At 37.8% G+C, this 24,693-nt stretch overlaps 1 protein-coding gene and 1 non-coding gene across 4 annotated transcripts; both read left to right on the plus strand.

Annotated features, from left to right (window-relative positions):
• The first annotated feature begins 1,095 nt into the window (after positions 1–1,095).
• ELOC (elongin C) lies at positions 1,096–23,754 on the plus strand. Of its 3 annotated transcripts, XM_041769444.1 has the most exons (5): positions 1,627–1,739; positions 2,159–2,270; positions 12,813–12,866; positions 17,220–17,363; positions 23,333–23,754. In XM_041769444.1, exons 3-5 carry the CDS (start codon positions 12,863–12,865, stop codon positions 23,521–23,523), a joined length of 339 nt encoding a protein of 112 aa, XP_041625378.1. In that variant the 5' UTR covers positions 1,627–1,739; positions 2,159–2,270; positions 12,813–12,862; the 3' UTR covers positions 23,524–23,754. The 3 variants fall into 3 exon arrangements, with proteins under 3 accessions (XP_041625376.1, XP_041625377.1, XP_041625378.1); XM_041769443.1 differs by lacking the exon at positions 2,159–2,270 and having other exon boundaries at positions 1,610–1,739; XM_041769442.1 differs by lacking the exons at positions 1,627–1,739; positions 17,220–17,363; positions 23,333–23,754 and adding an exon at positions 1,096–1,447.
• LOC121499252 lies at positions 23,091–23,193 on the plus strand. The gene has a single exon (XR_005990075.1). It is a non-coding gene; the product is annotated as a U6 spliceosomal RNA (small nuclear RNA).
• Positions 23,755–24,693: the final 939 nt, after the last annotated feature.

Genomic DNA, 24,693 nt, shown 5'->3' on the forward strand with positions numbered 1-24,693 from the left:
AGAAGAAGAAGAAGAAGAAGAAGAAGAAAAGAAAGAAACCAGTAGTCCTAGACTAGATTTTAGCCCCAAGTTTGGCATTAGCCAGCGTCGGTATCCTCACCTGGGAAATGTCATTCTCTGGGCAACTAATATAGTGATCCTTTCGAGAGTGATAATGCAATGAGGAAAAGAGGAAGAGAGAAGGGAAGAAAACGCTTCTTAAGTAAAGGAGGAAAAGGATGATTGAAAATGAGCCCACAGGGACGCCTGGGTGGCTCAGCGGTTGAGCGGCTGCCTTCGGTTCAGGTCGTGATCCGGGGATTCCGGGATCTAGTCCCACAGGAGGCTCTCCGCAGGTAGCCTGCTTCTCCCTGTGCCTACGTCTTGGCCTCTGTGTCTCTCGTGAATAAATAAAAAGCTTCTTAAAAGAAAGAAAAAGAATATGGGCCCACAGCCTCCTCTCCTCACCCCATTGTCTCTCCTCCCTACCGAACTCTTCTGAGCCACCGTTAAAACCAAAAACTTAAAAAAATATTTTTTTTTCTTGTAAGAGCTTTGAAAAGTTAACTCAGAACAATCCGTTATAAAGCAATGATTTATCTTCCAGATCAACAAAACATGTCTTTCAAGCAAAAGTCATAAATTAGGTCAACCAATTTTGCTTCGTCTTTACTTCCCTACGTGGGCATTGTTAACACAGCAGCGCTCGTTGAGCAACATGCCATGGAGAGTGTCTTGGCCCTACATTGCCTTCTTGCCCCGGTCTCCTGAACAGAGTGCAAACTTTTTTTAGCTGTTTCAGCTTTTCTGGAAGGGTGCCTGAATCAAACCACAGCAAAGCAAGTAAAAAGGGTGGACCGATCGACAGAGCGAGAGAGGAAGGGTGCTGGGGCAGAGAGGGCGCGGAGGGTCAAAGACGGCCTCAGAATTCAGTTATCCGCGGCGAACTCCTGGGATTTTCACCGAGCGATCTCAGAATTAAGTAGAGCTGAGCGACTCCCGGCAGGGAGGGGTTTGTAGGGACGGAGAAAGGCTCCCAACCCTGGGGGGTGGAGGCGTGGTTATGATCGGTGTCGAGAAGAGAGGAAACGAGGCCAGCCGATTGTGCTAGCAGTCAAGATGCTCTTGCCCCTTTCCACCAAAAGACAGTTATTTAAAGAGCACGATCTTGTTAGCATCGAAACCGCACTCCCCCTGTTCAATCTTTTCTCTGCAGATAATCTCCGACCCCGGACAACCTCTAAAATCACCAAAGAGCGGAACATTCAGCGTGAGAAACTACAAGTCCCAGGGTGTAGTGCGGCAGTGGAGCCTGTAGCCTCCAGAGAAACTACGAATCCCAGGATGCAGTGCTGCCTTGGAACCCCACCCCCCCTTCCCCCAGCTGCTTTTGGGAATGACGTCCCTGAAGAAATAGGATCAGGATCGGCGCTGCATGCTGGGAGTCAGAAGACCCAGAATCGGATTGGTGGGGATTTGCAAAGGGCCGCGGTCCCGCGAGGTTGGCCAGCGGCACTGCGGGAGGAGGGACGGGGGGCGGGGCGCTGCGCACTTCCTGTTGGCGGAAGTAGTAGGTACTCAGCAGGTACTAATCTCCCGCGCGGCGCAGAGCGCGTCGGTGACCCGGCGGAAGTGATTCCTCTAAGTGCCCCGGAACCCAGGGCGCAGGCAGCTGGGGGTGGGGGGGCGGCCCTGGAGTAGGGGCTGTGGCGGTACGCGGGGAGCCGGCGCGGTGGCTGCGGTGGCTGCAGGGCCGACGAGTGAGTGTCGGGCTGGGGTGGGAACGGAGCTCCGGATCCGCGTGGAGGCCACGGCAGGCTCGCGCTGGGCGCGCTCGCGATCCTACTTCCCACCCCTTCCCATTTGGGCGGGGAAGGAACGGAAGCTCTTAACCTCCCCGGGCCTCTTCGGCTCCTGGTTTGGGGGAGGGGAGAGGAGGGCGGCGGGACCTTTCCAGGCGGCGCTCGGTGGGCTCCAAGGAGGGTGGAAGGAGGGGCGGCGGCCCGCGGGCCTGGGCCTTCCCGGGGCTGAGGCGGGGAGGGCGGAGTCCGGAGCACGGCAGCCCGGTCGCTTTTCCTTTTTGCTTTCCCCGTGTGCTCTCAGATAACGTCCTTTTCTTGGAGTCGGTCCCCCGGTCACAGGAGTGGCTCTCACAGCCCCAGCCCTCATCTTTTTCCAGCTGCAGGACCCCGAGAAGTTTACCTTCTGGGGGGAACTTGTCGGACCATCTCTGCCCGACTTGATAGTTTGGGATTCCCGTCGTGCGTCTGCCTTCCAGTTCTGGCTGAAAGGTATCTAGTCCAGCGATGGTGGGGTTTCCCTCTCGAACTGAAAACTCTTCGGTGACATAGTCGTAAAGTTCACGTCGGTGGTGCGAGCGTTTTTACTTTGCGTCACCTTCGGTGTGGAGAACAACCGAAATCCTTTAGTTCGAGCTTTAAAATCCTTTTTTTTTTTTTTTTTCAAATCGCCAGATTTGCTTTTTTGATCCCCAAATAGTCGTTTCCTTTTCTGTTTAGTAGACTAAGATGATAAATCTGTGCTCTCGCTTACATTATATTTGTAATCCATGATGTTGAAACATCACAGTTCACACGTGGATTCATTCATTCTGGAAATACAATGGTAAGGAAGCAACTGCGGTCTCTGCCATCGGGGATATTTATTTATTGCCCGTGGTGATTCGGGGTGCCTTTTCAGTTTTTAAAATGACTTATTACTTTTTTTCCTTAACTAGTAACTACCGTTTATATATATGTTTATTTCAGCTCACAGATTCCAGTTTCATTACTTTTATGGTAATTCAGTGAAGTAATTAGGCGATAGTAGTCAGAAGTTATAGTCAGCTCTAAGTATCAAGTTCTAAAGTAATGTTTGAGTGTATCTTACACAGCGCTTCTTTGGTGAGTTTTTTTAAATACAGATTTTTCATTGCTATAAAATAATCTGGAAACTCTTTGCATTTACACTGATATATGTACATGCATTTTAGCTAACTTGTGTTTACTGTTGTGTTATTAAATAAGATCCAAAAAAGCCCATCAAGTGATGCCTGAACTTTCAAGCCTTGGTAATTAAGAAAACAATAATACCATTCACTAAGAAATATTTATTGAACATCTATGTGCTAGGTACTATACTAGGCTTACCCTAATGGAGCTTGGGGAAAGAGAGGAAACACAATAAGTATAAGGTATAAGCAGATATAGTTTCAAGTGGTGATAAATGAAGAAATTGTATCAAGATTAGAGTTAGATTAAATTAGGTGACTAGGATAGGGGTGTCTAATTGTGATAGGGTGGTGAGCAAGGAGTTGATGTTTCTCTGGCACGGAGACCTAAATGATAAGGAAGAGCTTTTAAGATAGCAGTAACTACAAATATAAAGACCTTAAGAGAAGAATGGACTTGAACTATTACAATACTAAGAAGGCCAGCATACAGTATAGCTGGGGCATAGTGAAGGAAGAATGATGGGAAATAAAATCAGTAGTTAGCAAAGACTAAATAAGATACAACATTATAGTTCTTTTTCTCGTTTGTAATGAGAGTCCATTAGAGGATTTTGTGCAGGAGAATGACGTGTAATTTCTACTTTTGATGGCTAGTTGCTGTGTGGCAAACAGACCAGTTGGAGGAAAGCAAGGAAACTAGCTCCTCAGGAGGTTTATAGTAGTCCAATTGAGAAATAGTAGCTTTAACTAGAGATGTAGGGTGGAAGTTTGTGAGGAATGGTCTGATTTGAAATATAATTTGAAGATGGAGCCAGGTAGGTCTTGCCTTCACCCCTAAGACAGAAAAAAAATTTGAGGAATCAACTGCTTTGCCCAAGCATCTGGGTGAACAGTGGTACCATTTACTGAAATAAGGAAGACAGGAGCCTACGCTGGTTTCTGAGGAATAAGGAGTTTTGCATAGGAAATCAGGAGTTTGATAATTATTATGCAGCTCAGAATGTGTGCAAGTAGGCAAGTTGAATATTCATAACTATTGCTTAGGGGCAAAGTCAGGCTAGGAGGATTATCTGGGGGTCATATTTTATAGATAATATGTAAACCTGTGGACTGAAGGACATCCAGTAGAGAGTGTTAATGGAGAAGAGGGCAGAAGACTGGGAGCGTTGTGGTCAAAAGATGAGCAAACCGTGATGAAAGCAGAAAAGCCAGGAGGGTGTGGCATCTACAATACTAAGGGAGGAACCTTTTGGGAAGGAGGGAGTAGTCAACTGTAAAATCCTGCTAAGAGTTAGATAAGGCTTAAAAATTCTCCATGTAAACAAAGTAATTGAAATATGATGAGCCCTTTGAATGGACTAGCAGGCCAGAAGTCTGATCAGAATGGGTTAAGAAGTGAATAGTAGTAATGATGTTATAGCATTTTGATGTGATAATGGAAATGAAAGCAGGACTGAGTCCTTGGAGAGGTGTGCTTAAGTGGAAAGATTGGCCTTGGATAGGAAGGTTGATTTTTATTCAATTTTTGAAACAGGAGGGTAGACAGATTATATGATATATAGAGGCAAGTAGGATGAAGATAGAAAGACAAGGCAATTGAAGTGATATCTTTCTGTTTTCCTGATAAAGTAAGTAAAGTCTGGGCAAGGAGAAGGTGTTGGAGGTTTAGGAGAAGCTAGGATTTTTTTCAGAGTAGAAAATGCTGGGTGCCTATTTAAAGTGTATGGTCACAAATTTAAAAGTTGAGATCAAAGTGGTTGTGTCTTTTCTCCAGCCATATACATCTCTTTGGTTGAGGCGTTAGCTAAGCAGAGAATTAGGTTTACCCAGGATTGGGATGGGTGGGTAGATCAATTAGAGGAGAGGGCAGGGAATTCGGGACTGTGAGATGTATATGGTGCTAATCCTGATGAACTCTTAACAGTGGGATGAAGCAAGGTTGGAACTTGTTTTATATTTGTTCTTTTAAAATATATTTTTAAGATTATATTTATTTATTTAACAGAAGAGAGGGAGATGTGGAGCTTGATCCCAGGACCCTGGGATCACGACCTGAGCCGAAAGCAGGCGCTTAACCGACTAAGCCACCTAGGCACCCCCTATATTTGTTTTTTATTTTAGCCCATCATTCTAAGGATTTTTTAAAATTATTTTATAATATGTTTAATCTATAATTAGATACTATATAGTGGAAGTATTTGTTCAGACTTTTTTAAACCAAAACAAAGGAGTTTGGGGATCATTGTCTAAGAAGGCGGTTAGGTGGTTTACAGGGGTGAGGCCTACATACTCCATGGAAACACATAGCACTCTGGAGCCCTTAAGTTCTGTGCTGTATGAGAGCAACAACTCTTTAATAAAGACGGGAAAGTGGGAATTACAGGCATTTGTAGAGGGAGGAAGAATTTCAGATGGGTACAATCATGAAATGGTGCTGGAAGGAACTTTTAGACACAATTTAGTTCATTGTGTTTAACAGAGAAAGAAACAGGACTCTTATCACTTTAACCTATCAGCGTCTCAAGATAGAAATTTGGATAGTAGAAATTCAGATGTGGACTTTGCAGTGACACTGTTGCTTTGTGTATATGCCTTCCCCACCCCTCTCCTGATCTGGCTCATGCTGTTTATTTTCCCTCTTCCAGTTCTGCTTGGTAAAAACACCTCCACTGAGACCCAGATCAAAAGCTAGTTTCCTCTTGTGACTGTTCACTGAACAGATTGATAGTTCCAGATTTACTTCTTTAGGACTCCCAAAGTCCTGCTCCCCTCTATTAGCATCTGCAAACCTAGAGAATTTGGATTTATTATCAACATAAGTATCTTTTGAAAGGTTAATGAGACAGAAAACCATTTTCGATTGATGATATTTCTACAATGAAAGATATCAAAATTTAAGAAATATCATCAATAAATTAAAATAAGTCAAAAAATCTTACTTTAACCTAATTTTTTGATTGAGTTGTAATTAACATTTGGGAAATGCTCAGCGTGCCATTTAATTTTCTAGAAAGTTGCCTCATGCTTCTTCCTAATCATTCCTCCAGAAAGCCACTAATCTATCACTCTGAGTTCATTTTGCCTGTACAAATGGATTAATGCAGTATGTACTTTTTTGTTTGTTTCTCCTTTCAGTATGTTTTTGGTATTCACCTATGTCCTGTGTATCAGTAGATCATTCCTTTTTGTTGTGAGTAGTATTCCTCTGTACAAATGTATTATAGCTTCTGTATCATCAGGATAGTCTCTCATTTATTTTGAATAAAGCTTCTGTGAACATTTCTGTAAAGATTTTTTGTGAGCAAATTATTTCTTGGATAAATACTTAGGAATCCAGTGTAAGAATTTAGGAAAGTCTTGTTTATCATTTTGCCACTTGTAAATTGGTATGAAACAGCTATAATTTACGAAACATAAGTAGCCAAGAACCATTATTCACAGTGATCTGGAGATCACTTAACATCACTGTAATGATTGTTGTGGTCTGCACAACCCTGTGTAATATTTCTGATTGGTCATTTGAGCCCAATCTAAAACAGAGCTCTTAAATATCAGAGAAATCTCTTCTAATCCAGATTCCTAAAGCCCCACAATTCACGATAGGCAGAACATAGAACTGGGGATCCCTGGGTGGCTCAGCAGTTTAGCGCCTGCCTTTGGCCCAGGGCGTGATCCTGGACTCCCCAGTATCGAGTCCCACATCAGGCTTTCTGCATGGAGCTTGCTTCTCCCTCTGCTTGTATCTCTCTCTCTCTCTCTCTCTCTCACTCAAATAAATAAATAAATAAATAAATAAATAAATAAATAAATAAAATCTTAAAAAAAAAAAAACAACCTAGACCTGGCTTTTATGAGGGCTTGTTTTGTTTTATTTTACTAAAATAAAAACTTGATCATTTAGTACAGTTTGGCCGTGATTAATTGTTAACCATGAGAAATAAATTGGAAATTGAGGTCAATGCTTTTACTTTATTTTTTCTTTTTTATTTTATTCATTTATTCATGAGAGACACAGACAAGGGTGGGAGCAGAGACGCAGGCAGAGAGAAGCAGGCTCCATCTCGGGTCTCCAGGTTCACTCCCTGGGCCAAAGGCAGGCCCTAAACCACTGAGCCACCCAGGGATCCCAATTTTTTTACTTTAAATGACCTAATAGACTCCTTCAGTAAAAGCAAAGAACTGTCCTCTTTGACCTACTGGAGACTGCCACTGAGAACAGAACTTGTTCTTAGAGTCAGGGATGTTTGAGAACGAGTTTTAACCCTAGGAGATTTGAGGACATTATCAAACCAAGTTTCAGATTGCATTAGTTCTAAGAAACATAAAATTCCAGAAGTCATGTATAGGAATAATATGCTTCATACACTTGCATTTATAATTAGCAGTACCATACCATAAAGTCCGTGCAAAACTGTGAGACTGATGTTTTAATTATCATAATTTCATAAAATGTGGTTATGTCGTTGAAGTCTTTAAAGTAATTGTTTTGGGGCACCTGGGCAGTTCAGTCAGTTGAGCATCTGCCTTCGGCTCAGATCAAGCCCCATGTCACACTCCCTGCTCAGCGGGGAGTCTGCTTCTCCCTCTCCCTCTGTGTGTTCTCTCTTTCTCTCAAATGAATCTTTAAAAATAAATAAATAAAAATTGTTTTAAGAATTAGAATTCATATTGACTGAATGTTATTGTGAAAGATGGAATTCCATCTCCTTCTTTAGTTACTCCCTCCCTTCAGTATAGCCCAGAGTATTTCCATAAACTTAAATAGAAGTTTCCTAGAAGGAACAGTTTTCACTGTGGTTGTCTAAAAGTTCTAAGTTTATTCAATGCCAACATCCTGGAAGAACATGAAAATTATCAATCCTGGTCAAAAACCTATCGTATCATTAAATAACTATTCTGTTAGAAAGCTCAGAATAGGAACACCTAGGTGGCTCAGTGGTTGGGTGCCTGCCTTCGGCCCAGGGCGTTGATCCTGGAGTCCCGGGATCGGAGTCCCACAGTGGGCTCTCTGCATGGAGCCTGCTTATCTCTCTACCTGTGTATCTGCCTCTCTCTGTGTCTCTCATGAATAAATAAATTAAAAATCTTAAAAAAAAAAAAAGCTCAGAATGCTACTATCGGTGTTTGTGGCAGATACATTATTGTATGAAGCTTCACATCGTTAACATTACCATATAATTACCCTTGTGTTGAATCCCTGGGTCACAAAGAAATAGAACCTGCTTGCTTTGTGGAAACTTACAGCTAGTAAGCAAGACAAAATATATCTAAAAGGACACACTTAAAAGCATTTGCATCTAATAGTGAAGAAAACTATAAATTTCACAGTGAAGGAGAAATGGAGGAGGGTTACCATTTGCTAAAAGTAATAAGACTGCCTACACAAGAATTAAATATAGGAACATTGTTATAAGTTAAATAGGCCAGAATGAGAATTTTAGCTTGTCTTGAAAGACATGAATCCAGTGACACTGTAAGCACATTCTGAGCAGAATGTTTTGATGTGTTATTTTACAAATTGGAATAACCTAATTTCTATCACCTTGTATTTGTTTTCCAAATTAATCCTATTTTTACATAATATTTTTAATCATCAAGCTGACCATTGTTCCCTTATGAGCTGCTTGATTCCACACTCTTGTTTCGTTTCTCTTCTCTTCTCTTTTTTCTCTTTTCTTAAGATTTTATTTATTTGAGAGAGAATGAGCAGGGGGAAAGGAGCAGAGGGAGAAGCAGGCTCCCAGCTGAGGAGGGAGCCTGGTACAGCTTGATCCCAGGACCATAGGATCATGACCTAGCATCATGACCTGAGCTGAAGGCAGACATTTAACTCACTGAGGTGCTCCAGTTTCTTTGTTTCTTTCTTTTTTTTTTTTTTAAGATTTTATTTATTTATTATTTATTTAGAGAGAGTACACAAGTACAAGTAGGGGAAGGGAGAGAGAGAATCCCAAGCAGACTCTGAACCAAGCACAGAGCCCTACACAGGATTCTACCCTGAGATATGCCTAACCCACTGAGCCACCCAGGTGCCCCTCTTTTTTTTTAAATTTATTTACATAAGTAATCTCTACACCCAATGTGGGGCTCAAACTCACAACCCAGAGATCAAGAGTTCACATGCTTTTCCAACTGAGCCAGCCAGGAGCCTCTTTTTAAAAATCAAAAAGCTTCTTTTTAAAAATCAAAGTTAGGGGTACCTGTCTGGCTCAGTCAGTTAAGCATCTGTCTTTGGCCTAACTGATGAGCCCCCCAGGGGTCCCTAAATCATAGCTTTCTTTAAGAAAACCATAATTTTCTAGTTATTTACACTTTTGTGGGGGGGGTTGAGATTTTTTTTTTTTTTTTAAGATTTTATTTATTCATGAGAGACACAGAGAGAGGTAGAGACACAGGCAGAGGGAGAAGCAGGCTCCATGAAGAAAGCCTGGGTGGGACCCCAGGATCAGGCCTTGAGCCAAAGGCAGCCACTCAACCGCTGAGCCACCCAGGAGTACCTATTTACACTTTTGAACATGTATTTTTGTGCATTTCATTTATTCTGCAGAAAACATGATTAAGAGGCAAAAAACCACTTATTTTACATAAATGGCACCAGGGACACCTTTTTCATTCGTACTATTAGAATCAATATCCTATTTGCCTTTGCACACAAGACTAGTGTTTCTTTAAAGTAGATATCAAGAATTGCTCATCTTCTGATGATTCTGCTGCTGCTTTCCAAAAACTGTTGTGCTATTTACTTAGTTTTCCCCTTTCCTCCAGCACTTGATTCTTAGCACATTCATTTTAATGTTTTAACTTGCATGTTCTATGATTACTGTTGGGATCAAGCATTCTTATACAGGTCTATGAGATTATTTGCATTTTTTTCTTCTGTTTTTTTCCAGAGCTTGGTAGATGTTTTATATTTGGTTCTTTAATCTGTAGCATATTTTTGTGAGTGATGTCAGACATCTAACCTTCCTACCTTTTTGAAGTAAATAGCCAATGTAAGAAGACAGAAAATACAGAGAATAGATTTGCAGCTGTTGCTATCATCTACTTAATAATCCAAGCAAATCAATTGAAAAACTATTAGTACTGATAAGAGAATTCTGCAAAGATAATGGGATACAAAATCAACTTTTAATAGATTTAAAAGCTTTTCTTTAAAACACCAGCAATAATCTTACAGAAAGTATAATAGGAAAACAAGATGGCATTCATAATAAAAACTATAAAGTACCTAAAATTCGACCTAACAGGAAATGTGCAGTGGTAAAATGGGACTTGCCTGACCGTTTAGCAAAACCTGTTTATCACACTTTATGATGAAAATAATGGATATATTGGTCAGGTATAAACAGATTAGCGAAAAAAAAAGATTAGTGAGACAATATAGTCTAGACATCCGTATAATATAATAAATGATAATGGTAACATTTCAAATCCAAAGGATGGGCTGTTCAAAGATCTTTTCAGTGTTCAGTCATACTAGATTCGGTACTGATTTCAGTGTAGGTACTAGGCTCACCTCGAATTTCTATTGGTTACTAAAAATTTTTTTAAACTACAAAAGTAATATTTATATATATATATATAACACTGTAAAAGCACAACGACATCCGAGAACTTTTTGTTCATGCTGCTGTATCTTTTGCCTAGAACTATTTTCGACCTACTTCTCTACCACTGCATTTACCTACCTAATTCATATTTCCAGAACTCAGCTCAGTTATGGAGTAGGTATTCAAGTGTTTACACTGAGATTTTTCTAACTCCAAACTTAGACTTATGTAAGTAATTTGTGGGTTACATCCAAATTTAATCATATTTCAAATATTTTTAACTTCTACATAAGAATTAGGATTTACTTTTAACTGTTAATGTTAATTTACTGTTCTCTTATTAATGATGGGGAGTCCCTTCCCCCACTCACCCACCTTCAACATTGTTGTATAAATGGTGAGATTGATTTGCTATATTAAGTCTATAGAGAAGCTGTTGCTACCCAAAGGGCTTCTAAGATGTGACTTTGCATGGTTGCTTAGCTACTGCTAGTTAAATAAACATTCTAGATGTTTTGCTCTGGAGATTTTCCAGATAGAAAGTTGGCACTCAAATTTCTTCCAGCTTTTCTAGCATTTTTTTCCTTTTTTGTTTTTTCAGAATGATTACAAAGCAGTATGAATAGAATAAAATAAAAATGACCAATGAATTTTGGTCTAGTATCATTAAGTGACACAGTACTGTTTTAAAATTTTAGATAAGTATCTAAGGATTTATATCAGCAGCTCTTACCAGTAGTAAAAAGGAAGTTTTAATGGGAGCCAAAATTGTTTACCATGGCAGTATAGAATAATGGTAAGGTGCATGGGCTCTAAAGCAAACCTACCTAACTTTAAATCCTCATGCTACCAGTTATGTTAGAGAAGCTTTAAGCAAGTAGTAGCTTCTTAGTGTTTCTTCATCTCTGACATGCAAATAATTATTCCCCTGTGAAAGTGTTGTTTTAAAATAATGTATGTAGTCATATAGTGCAATATCTACCACTTATTAGCCCGTCAAATTGTTGGTAATGATGTGACATTGCCCTTGTTGTCCTTAGCTCATATTAGATATGGTACTTTAAATATTTCCCTCCATGCTTAGTATTCTAGACTAATTGATTTGATTCCTACTCCCATTCTGTCATTACCTGGAACAAATCAATTCAACCCCTCTACATCGGTCATACTACCATTTCTTAAGATGAGGGATTATGTGGGTTATCTCCAAGTTCCTTTCCTGTTCTAAAATGTTATGGTTCATTTTTTGGCCCTTCTCTTAAGGCTAGAATAAAACACTGGTCAGGAATTTCTAAGAGGATAGGATATTTTCCTGTTAATAACATAAAAATATTGGTATAAATAGAATCCTCCTTGAAGAAATCATATGAAATTAGAATTACTCGAAACATAAGCCCTTTTTCTTTAGCATTCATCTCATTTTGTAAAATTTAAATTTCTTGAGGCACTTGGGTGCCTCAGTTGGTTAAGTGTCTGCCTTTGGCTCAGGTCACGATCCCAGGGTTCTGGGATCGAGCCCCACATTGGGCTCCCTGCTGTGCTGTCCCTCTGTCTCAAATAAATAAATAAAATATTTTTTTTAATTTAAGATTTCTCAAAATATTAAAGATTTTTCTACCACTTCACTGTTAAATTTTGCAGCAAGGATAAGCACAGTAAGATGCACTATAAATGTCACACTTATATAAGTTGAGGGCAAGCCCTTTTCATTTTTATGAAAGCTACTTCATGTCCTTGGATTTATCATGTCATTCATTCAGCAAATAAGTGCTGTAGTGTCCACTAGTATCTAGTAGATACAAGTATACAAAGAAATGATTAAGACCAGCAATCTCTGGGCAGCCCCAGTGGCTCAGCGGTTTAGCGCCGCCTTCAGCCCAGGGTATGATCCTGGAGACCCGGGATTGAGTCCACGTCGGGGTCCCGGCATGGAGCCTGCTTGTCCCTCTGCCTGTGTCTCTGCCTCTCTCTCTCTCTCTCTCTCTCTGTCTCTCATGAATAAATAAATAAACTTAAAAAAAAAAAGACCAGCAATCTCCTTCAAGTTCAATTCAACTCCTAAGGAACAACATCTGTATTTTTAAACTCTTGTCAAAATAGTTACGTTAAAGGGGGGGATAAAACCAAATCTGTATTTAGACTACTATTCTGAAGGTGATCATCTTTTCTCAGATGTTCAGAAACTTGATCCTGTTCCATATTATGATGGCTGGGAAACTTTTGCATAGCAGAGAGAGAGTCCTTAACTTGTAATACCAAACACATTAAATAGTAATGGGTGAAAACATTATTCCAGCATTAATCTTAAAATAGCATTGTTATATTTTCAGGAAACTACTAAGGTTCCTGTCGAAGTAAAGTAGAATTTCGTAAGAACATAATGGGTAAGTTGTATAAAAGTAATTTTATATTTCAACTAGGAGAAGCTGGTTTTTTTTCTCTAGGATAGGCTTTTCCCATTGGTGAATTCAAGTAAAAAAATGATCAGAGAAGACTAAAATTAGTTGTTTAAATATACAGCATCTGTTTACTGTAGGCATATCTCAGAGATACTGTGGGTTTGGTTCCAGGCCACAGCAATAAAGCAAATCAAATGAATTTTTTGGTTTCCTCATGTTTATAAAAGTTCTATTTACATTGTACTGTAATCTATTAAGTATATGATAGCATTATGTCCATGTATATAATACCTTAATTTAAAAATACCTTATTGCTAAAAAATGCTAATCATCATCTGAGCTTTTGGTGAGTCATCATTGTAACAAAAACAATAATAATAAAAAAGTTTGAAATATTGTCAGAATTACCAAAATGTGACACAGACACAAAGACAGCAAATGCTGTTGGAAGATGGCACCAACTTGCTCGATGCAGGGTTACCACATTCCTTCAATTTGTCAAAACTGCAAAGCACAGTAAAACAAGGTATGCCTGGACATATTTTTGAAAGGCAGATAGGTAATGTTTCTGTGCCAAGTATAATTTGTGAGTGCTAGTAAATAATAACACCTCAAGAAATTAGAAACTTTCCCAACCAACATATAAAATGCTTTAACTTGCAAAAAAATTTTTGTAGATTTAATTGATAATTGTTTTTCTTTTCTAAGAAATTGGTAAAACCTGCTAAATATTTGTATGCTTGAATAGTCTATAATTTAGAAGTTACTTTAATCTTTATGAGTCCAGCAGCTTTTATTATGAAAAATTGCAAGAGTGATAGACTACATAGCCTTCAGTGATTGTTAATATTTTGCCACATTTGCTTTCCCTTTGTGTATGTTGTTTCTACCAATATACACATACACACATTTTCTACCATTTATTTACTTGTATGGTATCACTTCATACCTAAATACAAGAATAGGCATCTCCTATTTCAGTCCATATTCAGAATTTCCCAGTCATTTCAATAGTGTTCTTTACAGCAGGTATATTATAGACATACCTCATTTTAGTGTGCTTCACTTTATTGCACTTCACAGATACTGCATTTTTTTTTAACAAATTGAAGGCTTGTGGCCACCCTGCATGGAACTGCATGGAAGCCTATTGGTGCCATTTTTCTAATAGCAGTTCCTTATTTCACGTCTCTGTCACATTTTGGTAATTCTCACAGTATTTCACTTTTTCATTATTATTATTATATTTGTTATGGTGATCAGTTATCTTTGATGTTACTATTGTAATTGATTTAAGATGCCGTGAACCATGCCCACATAAGATAGGGAACTTAATATATGTTGTGTGTGTTCTGACTCCCACACCGACCAGCTCTTCCCTCATCTCTCTCTCTCTCTCCTCAGACTTCCCTATTCCCTAAGACACAAAAATTGAAATTAGGCCAATTAATAACCCTACAGTGATCTCTAAATATTCAAGTGAAAGGAAGCATTACACATCTCTGACTTTCAAGAAATGGTTAAGCTTAGTGAGGAAAGCATGTCAAAAGCTGAGACAAGCTGAAGGCTATGCCTCTTGTGCCAAACAGCCAAGTTATGAATGCAAAAGAAAAGTTTTTGAAGGAAATTAAAAGTGCTACTCCAGTGAACACACAAAAAATAAAAAAGCAAAACAGTCTTATTGATAGAGAAAGTCTGAGTGGTCTGGATAGAAGATCAAACCAGCCATAACATTCTCTTAAAACAAAGCCTAATCCAGAACAAGGTCCTGACTGTCTTCAATTCTGTGAAGGCTAAGAGAGGTGAGGGAGCTATAAAAGAAAAGTGTGAAGCTAGCAGAAGCTGACTCATGAGGTTCAAGGAAAGAAGCTGTCTCTATAACATAAAACTGTGAGGTGAAGCAGCAAGTTATCCAGATCCAGCTAAAGTAATTAGTGAGGGTGGCTACACTTTACAACAGATCTTCAATGGAGATGGAACACCTTGTATTGGAAAAAGATGCCATTTAGGACTTTCATAGCTAGAGAGGAAAAATCAATGCCTGGCTTCAAATCTTCAAAGGACAGGCTGACTCTCCTGTCAGGGGTAATGCAGCTAGTGATTTTCAGTCACAGCCAGTGCTCAGTGACCATTCCAAATATCTTTGAGCTCTTCAGAATTATGCTAAATCTACTCTGTGTGTGCTCTGTAAATGGAACAACACAGCCTGGATGACAACACGTCTGTTTCCAGCATGGTTTGCTGAGTATTTTAAGCCTACTCTTGTTACTTAAATACGTTTCATAAGGTATAGCTGCCACAGAGAGTGATTCTTCTGATGCATCTGGGCAAAATAAACTGAAAACCTGGGAAAGATTCACCATTCTGGAATACATGTGATTAATGGGAAGACATCAAAACATTAACATTAACAGGAATGTGGAAGAAATTGATTGCAACTCTTGGATGACTCTCAGGGATTCAAGACTTCCTTGGAGGAAGTCACTGCAGATGTGGTAGAAACAGCAAAAACTAGAAGTGGAGCCTGAAGGTGTGACTGAATTGCTACAATTTCATGATAAAACTTGAACAGATGAGGGGAGCTGTATCTTATGGGTGAGCAAAGAAAGTGGTTTCTTGAGGTGGAATCTACTCCTAGTGAAGATGCTGTGATGATCATTGAAATGACAACAATGGAATTAGGATATTACATAAACTTAATTGATAAAGCAGTGGAAGGGTTTGAGAGGATTGACTCCGATTTTGAAAAAAATTCTGCTGTGGGTCAGATGCTGTCAAACAGCATCACATGCTACAGAGAAATCATTCCTGAAAGAAAGAGTTAATTGATGCAGCATACTTCACTACTGTCTTACTTTATGAAATTGCCACAGCCGCCCCAACCTGTAGCAGTCACAGCCCTCAGTCAATGACTATCAAATCAACATCAAAGAAAGAACTACTACCTGGCGAAGATTACTATTCACAGGAAACTGACAGTGGTTAGCATTTTTTAACAATGAAGTTAAAGTATGTACATTTTTCTTTTAGACAGTGCCATAGCACACTTAATAGACTACAGTATGCTGTAAACATAACTTTTATATTCACCAGGAAACCAGAAACTTGACTCACTTTCCCATTATTTGCTTTAATGTGGTGGTCTGCAACTGAACCTACAGTATCTTTGAGGTATTCCCATATTTTATATACAGGATTCAATCAAGAATCACTGCGTTAATTTGTCTCTTTAGTCTCCTTTAAATAGTTGCCTACTTTGGGGGCATTAAGAGTGAAGTCTTTCATGACAATTTAAAATTTAGATTTATGTTTACTCCTCATTATATTTAGATTAGACATTTTGGGCAGCTGTAGTACATAAATGATTTTTATATTAATCTTAATTTGAGAGATTTTTAAATTAACTATTAACAAATGAATAAATAAATGGATATTTGTAGCTTGAATACTTCAGCTTTATCATCTGTACTTTTTCTAGGGCTTCCTAAGTTTATAATAAGCCTTAAAATGCTTTTTTTCAGATACTGAATTTTAATAGAAATAGAAATTAAAATTTCTATTAAAATTCAGTATCACATTGTGAAAGTTACTGATGTTAGAAAGCTCTTAAAGGGATATAAAAAAAATATATACTCCCAGAAAAGTTCTATTGAGCTAGCTACTGTGGCTGAAGCCAGCAAGGTGGCAATGAGGGTAGCTGGCAGTACAGTAACATCTACATACTCTTATCTCCTCACTTCTATTTTGAATTTCAAAGACTGGTATTTGTCTATATTCATTACTTCAGTCATGTGCTAATTTAAACTCAGCAATAACATTTTTTGATCATTATTTTCATGGATTAAGAGTAAGATGCTGAGTAAAAAAGGAAGCCCTAACTTTCAGAATTAGGAGTTTATGAGAGAAGTTGAACTCCTATGACATATAAAGATTCTTCTCATAAATACACAAAGCATCTTATTTTAGAAATGAGTATTTCAGGTGATTTGGTTTTACTATTGTTTTGTTTTGATCTTTCAAATTTGAATGTGCTGCTGTTTTCACAAAAAAATACTTAATACTGCCTTAAATAGTTAATACTTCCTTAAAAAAATACTGGTAAATTTTCATCTATAGTAACATCTTTGAATGTAGTTTATTCTGACATTGGAAGATGTTTAGAGAATAATTAAGAGTTAAAAAACCTTAAAAAAATTTAAAATAAATAAAAAAAAACTTAAAATCTTGGTATGTGATCATCCAGAAATGTTTCTAAGTTCCTCAAATATTAACCTTAGTAAACCTGTTTGCTTTTAATTTTGTGATTCAAAAATCATTTTACTACTTACTTTACTTTAGATGGAGAAGAGAAAACCTATGGTGGCTGTGAAGGCCCTGATGCCATGTATGTCAAATTGATATCTTCGGATGGTCATGAGTTTATTGTAAAAAGAGAACATGCACTAACATCCGGAACAATAAAAGCCATGTTGAGTGGCCCAGGTAGGTACATTTCTTTATTTTCAGTTAATAAATCTTCACTTTTAATGTTTTTAACCTGGGATCCCTGGGTGGCTCAGGTTGTGATCCTGAAGTCACAGGATCGAGTCCCACATCACACTCTCTGCATGGAGCCTGCTTCTCCCTCTGCCTCTCTCTCTCTCTCTCTCTCTCTCTCTCTCTCTCTGTGTATGTCTCTCATGAATACATAAAATCTTTTATTAAAAAAAAATAATAATAAATATATAAATAAATAAATTCTGGATACTAGCCCTCTTATCAGATATATCATTTGCATTTTTTTTTTTTTTTAAGATTTTATTTATGTATTCATGAGAGGCAGAGAGAAGCAGGCTCCATGTAGGAAGCCTGGTGCAGGACTCAGTCCTGGGACCCCAGGATCACAACCTGAGCCAAAGGCAGATGCTCAACTACTGAGCCACCCAGGCCTCCCTGCAAATACTTTCTTAAACAGTTCTATGATTTTAGCTTTTACTTTAGGTCTTTGATTTTTAAGTTAATTTTTTGTATGTGGTGTGAGGTAATGATTCAACTTCATTCTTATGTAGGCATCTCAATACCATTTGTTAAAAGACTATTCTTTCCCCCATTTAATGATCTTGGCACCCTTGTTTAAAGTAACTTGACCATAGCTGTATGGGTTTATTTATGAGCTTTCAACTCTCTTCTAAGAATTGATTTACTCTTTTTTTTTTCTAAGTAATATCTACTTCCTTTTTTTTTTTTTTTTTTTTTTTAAATAATGATAGCCCTTCAAGGTCTTGGAAACCTTGCTTCCAAATTCCCTAGAGACTTTTACCCTATCCCAAAACGCCCTCACAACTTTATTTTATTTTTCAAGGTTCCATTCATCCATTCATTCATGAGGCACAAAGAGAGGCAGACACACAGGCAGAGGGAGAACCAGGCTCCATGCAGGGAGCCCGATGCGGGACTCGATCCCGGGTCTCCAGGGTCAGGCCCTGAGCCAAAGGCAGGCACCAAACCACTGAGCCACCCAGGGATCCCCCAGTAATATCTACTTCCAATGTGGGGCTTGAACTCAGAACCCTGACATCAAGAGTTGCAGGCTCTACTCACTGAGCCAGCCTAGTACCCCATTCCACTGATATATTTTTATGCTAATACCACAGTATTTTGATTACTATAGCTTTGTAGTAAGCTGTGAAATGGGGAAGTGTGAGGCCTCTAACTTTGTTTTACTTTTTCAAGATAGTTTTGGCTATTTGAGATTCCTTGTTTGTTTTGGCTTTTTTAAGTTTTGATTTAAATTCCAGTTAGTTGGGCAGCCCCGGTGGCTCGGTGGTTTAGCGCTGCCTGCAGCCCAGGGTGTGATCCTGGAGACCCGGGATCGAGCCCCACATCAGGCTTCCTGCATGGAGCCTGCTTCTCCCTCTGCCTGTGTGTCTGCTTTTCTCTCTCCTCTTTGTGTATTCTCATGAATAAATAAATAAAATCTTTAAATTCCAGTTAGTTAATATACAGTGTAATAGTAATTTCAGGTATACAATATAGTGATTCAACACTTCCCTACAACACCCAGTACTCATCACAAGTTCATTCCTTAATCCTCATCATCTATTTAACCCATCCCTCCCACCTCCCTCCTAGTAACCATCAGCTTGTTCTCTGTAGTGAAGAGTTTGTTTCTTGCTTTGCCTCTCCACTTTTTTCCCCCTTTTGCTTGTTTTGTTTCTTAAATTCCACGAGTGAAATGGTATGGTATTTGTCTCTCTGACTTAATTTGCTTAGCATAGTACTCTAGCTATATCCATCCACATCATTGCAAATGGTAAGACTTCAGTCTTTTTTATGGCTGAGTAATAGTCTAGTGTGTGTGTGTGTGTGTGTGTGTGTGTGTGTGTGTGTGTGTATACCTATACATACCACATCTTCTTTATCCATTCATCAGTTGATGGACACTTGGGCCGTTTCCATAATTTGGCTATGGTAGATGATGCTGCTATATATAACATTATCTGGGTGTGTATCCCATTGAATTAGTACTTTTGTATTTTTTGGGTAAAAAACAGTAGTGCAATTGCTGGATCATAGTCGTTCTGTTTTTTATTTTTATTTATTTATTTATTTATTAGTTTTTTTGTTTTTGTTTTTGTTTTTTTTTTAGTTTGTTTTTTAAATTTTTGAGGAACCTCCATACTGTTTAGAATGGCTGCACCAGTTTGCATTCCCACCAACAGTGTAAGAGGGTTCTCCTTTCTTCACATCCTCACCAGCACCTGTTTCTTGTGTTGTTGAGTAGCCATGTAGCCATTCTGGATAGGTGTGAGGTGATAGTTTATTGTAGTTTTGATTTGTATTTGCCTGATGATGAGTGATGTTGAGCATCTTTTCATGTGTCTATTGGCCATCTGTATGTCTTCTTTGGGAAAATGTCTATTCATGTCTTCTGCCCGTTTTTAATTAGATTATTCATTTGGGGGGGTGTTGAATTTTATAAGTTCTTTATATATTTTGGATACTCACCCTTTATCAAGTATGTCATTCACAAATGTCCTATTCCAGGACATACAGGTGGCCTTATAGTTTTGTTGATTGTTTCTATTTGAGGTCACTTGTAATACTTTTTCTATATTTTTTACTATGGAAAATTTAAAACACACAGAAATAGAGAAGAGAGTACAATACACTTCCATGTACCCACCAACCAACTTCAGTTTTATCAGTGTTTTCCCAGTCTTCTTTTAAGAGTATTTCAAGCAAATAAATCCCTGCTAGTATCATTTCATTTGCAAAATCTACAATAGCTCCTCTGTATTCTTTTTTTTTTTTTCAGACCATGAATTTTATGAAGAAACAGGTTATTTGTAAAATGTCCACATCTGGATTAGACTTAATGTTTCATCTTGTAAGCTTATAATTAGAACTCTAGAGACTTGATTAGAATACAATTCATTTTTCTAGGCAAGAATACTTTATGAGTGGTACTACTGTGTCTCTATTGTCTCAATCTTTTAGCAATGTCAAGATTGATTAGGGGGTTCCAGTGTTAGCAAGCTGATTCATCTATGAACAACAATTCTGCAGTCAGATTTTTATAATGCCTTTAGCATTCATTATGATATTACTGAGATTTACTTCATTTGGAATTACAAAACAGTGATTTTCTAATTCTTTTTTTTTTTAATTTTTTATTTATTTATGATAGTCACACACAGAGAGAGAGAGAGAGAGAGAGAGAGAGAGGCAGAGACACAGGCAGAGAGAGAAGCAGGCTCCATGCACCGGGAGCCCGACGTGGGACTCGATCCCGGGTCTCCAGGATCGAGTCCTGGGCCAAAGGCAGGCGCCAAACCGCTGCGCCACCCAGGGATCCCTGATTTTCTAATTCTTATAATTTCTTCTGCATTTATTAGTTAGAATTCTCCTATAATGGGACGCCTGGGTGGCTAAGTGGTTGAGCGTCTGCCTTCGGCTCAGGGCGTGATCCCGGAGTTCCAGGATCTAGTCCTGCTTCGGGCTCCCCGCAGGGGGCCTGCTTCTCCCTCTGCCTGTGTCTCTGCCTCTCTCTCTCTTTCTCTCTCTCTCTGTGTCTCTCAGAAATAAATAAAATCTTTAAAAAAAAAAAGAATAAATAAAATCTTAAAAATTTTCCAAGTACATAAATTAGAAAAAAAAAACTTTTTGGTTATCCTGAAATATACTCTGTATAGCAAAATCTAGATAAATGCTTGACATTTTTTCCTTTTACATATAATTTTTCAGAATAATGAAATGATTCCTCAGATCTTCCAGTAGTGAAGAGTGTTTTGTTTTTTGGGGTGTGTGTGTGTGTGTGTATCATTTTTAACTTGTGACTTTATATTATTTGATGTTTTTTAATCTAGTGCAGTCCTTCTCAATGATGCTAAAATTGACCCATTTGCTCCATTTTTTATGCCAGAAGGAGCCATATCAGGTTGACTCCTCTGTCCTTTTGACGTGGCTCTGGTAGTCTTAGTTATACTGCTTTCTATAATAACGAGATTTCTCAAGTTCATTTGGTACATTATTCTCCAATTCTGAAAATATTTTTCCAAAGAGCTGTTTCCTTGTAGTGGAAAATGGTACGTAGGAACCCTAGTCCGGTTGCTAGCCTTACTCATTGCTCATGGGGTGAAGTACTTTTGGGCTTTTCTACTGGATAGAGCTAGGATGTACTTTAGAAAACCAAAGTCAAAAAAAAGAAGAAAGAAAGAAAACCAAAGTCATGAATGTCAAGAAATTGAATTAAAAATAAAATTAGAATATGCTTGTTTTTGTGAACCTGATCTCCTTTAATTTATCTGCAGCCCAGAACTAATGTTTGCATAAAAAGGAATGAAGTACTAATACATGTAACCTTCAAAATACGATGCTAAATGAAAGGAGCCAAACACCAAAAGGTTGCATGTTGTATGATTCTATTTGTATAAAATATCCAGAATAAATAAATCCATAGAGACAGAAAAGATTGGTGTTTGCAAGAGGCTGGGAGGTGGGAAAAGGGGAGTAACTGCTTAAAGGGTATGGGGTCTTATTTATGCCTTATTTTGGTGAGAATGTTTTGGAACTAGGTAGCAGTGGTGGTTGCACAACATCGTGAATGTACACTGAATTGTGTACTCTAAAATGGTTAATTTTATGTTACATGAATTTCACCTAAAAAAAAAACACCCTAATGTTTATCTAATATTAAAAGCTTACTAAATGTCTGTTGCTAATAGTTCATGCATATATTCAAGAGAGAGTTTTAGTCATTGACAAACCAAAATTTACTTCACTGCTTTGAATTCTTCATTCAGTCCTGTTCTCCTTTCTTCCAAGCCCATCCCCAACTAATAGACATTAGAAAACTGTTTAAAAACTATATTTATCTACCTGTTATATTCAGTACACAGTGCTAGTACTAGACTGCTAAGAAGCTATTTTATCCCTGTACTAAATGCTGAAATCTCTCTGTAGCTAAAGAAACTTTGAGAGATAAAGTTTATAAAGTGTTACTAAAACAAAGGGAAGTAGCTTAAGGAGCCCTTATTACCTTATTAATATTATCATAATTTTTAAAACTAAAAGAGAAATGGGTCTGCTTTCTTGAGAAAATTATTTTAAAAAGCATTATATTTATTTTTTATTTTTACGTAGCAGCTCAGTATAGCCCAGGGCTCCTAATGATCCATGAATACTTGATTCCTTAAACTCAATCTTCTAAAAGATTTGTCTTTTTTTTGTATCCTGTTCACCCTTACTTAATTGTGCCACCATGATTCTTAGGAAAAGCTAAAGTGTCCAAAGTCCTAGAAGAAAATTAGAATTTTAAAATTCAATTTTGAATGATCTCAAATGGTATCTTAATAAAGATTTTTTTATATTTATACTCGGAGTTAGGTATTTCATTTGATGGTAGTTGGGTTAATTCTTTTAACATTGTATTGTTTTGCTAGGGCTGCTGTAACAAAGTACTTTAGACTGAGTGATTTAAACAATAGAAAACTTATTTTCTCATAATTCTGAAGGGTAGGAATTCGAAATCAAGGTATTGGTAGGGATTCTTCTGAAGCCTCTCTCCTTGCCTTGTAGCTGGGTGTCTCCTCTCTGTTCTTCACATTGTTTTTCGTCTGTGTGGCTGTGACCTAAACTGTTCTTATAAGGATACCAGTCATATTAGATTGGAGATCACTCTGATAACCCTGTTTTGCCTTAATTACTTCTCCAGAGACCCCATCCATGGATCATTAACAGCACCTATACTACAACTGGAATTTTACAGAGAAGATTAACATGGCCCCTATGCAAGGATGATATGCAAATTTGTGAAGCAGTCCATGTTTTTAAAATGCTTCCTGAACAGAAAAAAAAGAGGGGGGAAAAGACCCTATTTCCAAATAGTCACTTTTGAAAGTACCGAGACTTAGGACTTCACAACATGAATTCATTCAGCCTGTAACAAACATACTTCTTTTCTTTTACAGGTCAGTTTGCTGAGAACGAAACTAATGAAGTCAATTTTAGAGAGATCCCTTCACATGTGCTATCAAAAGTATGCATGTATTTTACCTACAAGGTTCGCTACACTAACAGCTCCACAGAGATTCCTGAATTCCCAATTGCACCTGAAATTGCACTGGAACTGCTGATGGCTGCGAACTTCCTAGATTGTTAAATAAAATAAATTATAATAAACTGTTAACTTTTTTCAGTATTTAATACCTGTAGTTCAGTTAGTAATTTTTTCATATATAGCATGTTGCCTGTGTGCAGTTGAACTTTAAAGTTCATTGCAAAGCAGATTATCTTCTGTTTTTTTGCATAGCAATCAGAGTTGAAATTTGTTTGCTACATCAACAAATTAAGGACATTTTCACAAATTGAGAAATAAACAAATATGCCAATTCGTAGGTGGTTTTGCCTTATCCTTTGGATGTGATTTTTTTAGATTAGTGGTGATACAGTAAATACTGAAATTTAAGCAGAAATGAACATATTCTACAGGTAAATAATGGGGCTACATATTTTTGTGGTTTTAGTTTTTTTTAAAACCTATTCTGATCTAATAGCCGTTAGCATTACTAGAGTTATGCAAATAATTGCATTATAAACATGTTTATAACTTAGCCAAAACATTGATTTTTATAACTGTCAAAGACATAAGAGTTGAAATTTCTTATGTGTTTTTTGATAAACTGCAGTATTGTTTAAGTGTATCTTGTCTTTTTGTTTATTGCTACAATTTAAGAACTTTATTTAAAAGCAATTTTGGAAGATTACTAGGCACAGCTTTTGGAGCAATCACTTTTTGAACTGTGGCCACACAGTCAACAAGTAAGCTACATGACTGATTTCATGTACATTGTGCATTTTGGCCAATCCAAAGTACTGTATTTCATTGACTATAAAGCTTTCTTTGCAATATTCATCCTTCTTACATAGTCCTTTGTTGTGACTGCACTTCTGATTATTTAAATATGTTCTGAAAGACTCATTATGGACTTTATTCAGCTCTTAAAAGCTAGACTTTTCTGAACTATTCCAGTCTTCCTCCAACCAACTGAAATGTTATAAAAAATTTAAAATGTGGAGAGATGCAGTGCAAATCTTATAATGCACTTTGATAGTATATGAATTATCTTCTGTTAATTAAAATATGTCCCAATAAGTATGATACCCATAATCTGTGGGTCTTCTACTGAAATCAGATTTATAAAGAGGTCATTCAGCTTTTATACTAAACAGACAAAACTTTGAAAAACTGACAGAGCACCCCTGCTTAGGCATGGGAAAAGAAGCACTGGAGTAAGGTTTATTATTATCTCTCTCTTAGTAGTAAAACAAA

This window comes from Vulpes lagopus, chromosome 9, assembly GCF_018345385.1.
Source record: "Vulpes lagopus strain Blue_001 chromosome 9, ASM1834538v1, whole genome shotgun sequence".
Classification (NCBI taxonomy): Eukaryota; Metazoa; Chordata; class Mammalia; order Carnivora; family Canidae; genus Vulpes; species Vulpes lagopus.

Excerpts from the sequence above, each read along its gene's own strand:
- ELOC (XM_041769442.1), top strand. The coding sequence starts at position 1,099 with ATGCTCTTGCCCCTTTCCACCAAAAGACAGTTATTTAAAGAGCACGAT. Across the intron at positions 1,448-2,158 it reads GAAGACCCAGAATCGGATTG|CTGCAGGACCCCGAGAAGTT; the intron begins GTGGGGATTTGC and ends ATCTTTTTCCAG. Across the intron at positions 2,271-12,812 it reads CTTCCAGTTCTGGCTGAAAG|GAAACTACTAAGGTTCCTGT; the intron begins GTATCTAGTCCA and ends TTATATTTTCAG.